Here is a 2,737-nt window from a genome sequence, read left to right as displayed (position 1 = left end):
GTCAGAGTCTTGCTCTGTTGCCCAGGCTGGAGTGCAGTGGCATGATCTTGGCTCACTGCAACCTCCACCTCCTGGGTTCAGTTCTCCTGCCTTAGCCTCCCAAGTAGCTGGGATTACAGGCGCATGCCACCACGTCCAGCTAATTTTTTGTATTTTTAATAGAGGCGGGGTTTCACCGAGTTAGCCAGGATGGTCTTGATCTCCTGACCTTGTGATCCGCCTGCCTTGGCCTCCCAAAGTGATGGGATTACAGGTGTGAGTCACCAGCGCCCAGCCAGTATCCTTCCTTTTTAAGGCTGAATAGTGTTCCATTATATTTATGTATCACATTGCTTATCCTTGCATCCATGGAAGGGCGCTTGGGTTGCTTCTGTTTACAGACTTTTAAAAATGGGACCAGATGTCATTATTACACTTTAAAAAATTAACAATTCGTTAATTTCATCAGATAGCTAGTTAGTCCTCAAATTTCTAGTTGTCTCATGAATGCCATAAATATTTTGTTTTATTTTTACAGTTGTCATTGTTTGTAGAGGTTGGATTTGAACAGAATATTTTGACTTTTGTACTCGTTTGCCCTCTTTCTCATGCAGAGTCTGGTCCAGAATCTGTTCCACCAGGATCTCTTTCAAATGTCTCAGATAATGCTGGTGTTCAAGGGAGCCCTCTTGTGAATAATTGTGGCCAGGGGTCACCAGCAGCCAACAGTTCAGTTTCACCCAGTGGAGAAGACCTCGTCTTTTACCCGGTCAGCTGCTCTACTTTCTTCTCTGCAGAGGGTAGGCTCTGGGCTGGGAACTTGGGACTTAAAACTAAGAGAATCTTCTTTGACAGGTCTCAGTTCTGGTCCTGAAGGTGAATGAGGTGTCTTTTGGGATTGAGGTACGTGGTGAGGACCTGACTGTGGCCCTGCAAGCAGAGGAACTGACCCTCCAGCAGCTGGGCACCGTGGGACTCTGGCAGTTCCTGCGTGGACAGTGTCCAGGTAAGGATGGTGGTCATTCTACGACAGACTGTAGGACTGTCTATGTCTAGGACAGCTGTAGATTAACTTGCACTTGTCACTGTGCTCTAAGGGCAGCCACTCTGCTAGTGCCAAGTTTTCTCCAGCAGCCATTAGGGAGAGGAAAACCTCCACTGAAGCCTTTTTTGCAAGGGGCCTCCCAGAGCTCTTTCTTGGCTTTACATTCATTGTGCTCGTCTCCGTCTTCATTTCCAGGTACTCCTGAACATGAGGACAGTGTCCACTTCATTTATGTGTCTCTTAATATAAAACTATCTGATCAGGGAACTTCTGTCATTCAGATTCAGTCCTTTGATGTGAGTTATCATTTATAAAAGATGATAGGAAAAATCATATTTATTTAAAAATCATACTTTATTTAAAAATTATTGGCCAGGCATGGTGGCTCATGTCTGTAATCTCAGTACTTTAGGATGCCGAGGCAGAGGGATCACCTGAGGTCAGGAGTTCGAGACCAGCCTGGCCAACATGGTGAAACCCCATCTCTACTAAAGATAGAAAAATTAGCTGGCCATGGTGGTGTGCGCCTGTAATCCCAGCTACTTGGGAGGCTGAGGCAGGAGAATCGCTTGAACCCAGGAGCCTGGGCATGGTGGTTTATGCCTGTAATCCCAGTATGTTGGAAAGCTGAGGTGGGAAACTAGCCTGTGCAACATAGCAAGACCTCATCTCTACAAAAAATACAGACCGGGTGTGGCGGCTCACGGCTGTAATATTAATGCTTTGGGAGGCCAAGGAGGGTGGATCACTTGAGGTCAGGAATTTGAAACCAGCCTGGCCAACATGGTAAAACCCCATCTCTACTAAAATACAAAAAAATTAGCTGGGCGTGGTGGTGTATACCTATAGTCCTAGCTGCTTGGGAGGTTGAGGTAGGTGAATTACTTGAGTCTAGGAGTTTGAGACTACAGTAAGCTATAATTGCGCCATTGCACTCTAGCCTGGGCAAGAGTGAGAACCTGTCTCTTAAAGAAAATTAAAATATTGAGTAGATACTGAAGAATACTTATAAACTATATGTAAGACATAAAATAATAACAATACAATGAACCCATTTACCCACTACCTAGTTCGTTTTATTGTTTTTAAATATTTTTTTGAGACACAGTCTTGCTGTGCTGCCCAGTTTGGAGTGCAGTGACACGAACCCTCCTGGGTTCAAGCAGTTCTTCTGCCTCGCCCTCCCATGTAGCTGGGAATACAGGCATGCACCACCACACCTGGCTAATTTTTGTATTTTTAATAGAGTCTGGGTTTCATCATGTTGACCAGGCTGGTCTTAAACTACTGGCCTCAAGCGATCCTCCTGCCTCAGCCTCCCAAAGTGCTGGAATTACAGCCCTAAGCCACCATGCCCGGCCCCACCACCTAGTTTGATAAATAGAACAGTACCATTACCTTTGAAGTCTCTGGGAATCTCTCTCTTGAACCTCCTTGTGTCCCTCACCCATCAAAGATAATCACTATCCTCAATTTGTATTCATCTTTATCTTGCTTTACTTTATAATTTGTACACTGTTTCTATTGTATTATTTAGCTTTTTTCACATTTTTCTAAATGGAATCATAGATTGTACCATTTTTATGATTTGCTTCTTTCAAGTAACGTGATATTCTTTAAATTCTTCTAGGTTGTTGAGTTAGCTATAAGTCATTCATTTTTCATTACTATATAATGTTATTGTATACATACACCACTTTTTTTTTTTTTTTT

General features: G+C 43.5%; 1 protein-coding gene across 1 annotated transcript in view; it reads left to right on the top strand.

Moving 5' to 3' along the window:
• Nucleotides 1–2,737, top strand: part of UHRF1BP1 (UHRF1 binding protein 1) — an 85,934-nt gene that overhangs the window by 79,747 nt on the left and 3,450 nt on the right. The window contains exons 16-17 of the mRNA XM_017522268.2: nucleotides 594–748; nucleotides 835–985. Of these exons, the coding sequence (XP_017377757.1) occupies nucleotides 594–748; nucleotides 835–985 (306 nt within the window). The remainder of the gene's footprint in view (nucleotides 1–593; nucleotides 749–834; nucleotides 986–2,737) is intronic.

The sequence above is a fragment of the Cebus imitator genome, unplaced genomic scaffold (genome assembly GCF_001604975.1).
Source record: "Cebus imitator isolate Cc_AM_T3 unplaced genomic scaffold, Cebus_imitator-1.0 Scaffold24, whole genome shotgun sequence".
In the NCBI taxonomy this organism is placed as follows: Eukaryota; Metazoa; Chordata; class Mammalia; order Primates; family Cebidae; genus Cebus; species Cebus imitator.
Note: the sequence above shows the minus strand (reverse complement) of the source record. Positions and strands in the feature narration are given on the sequence as shown.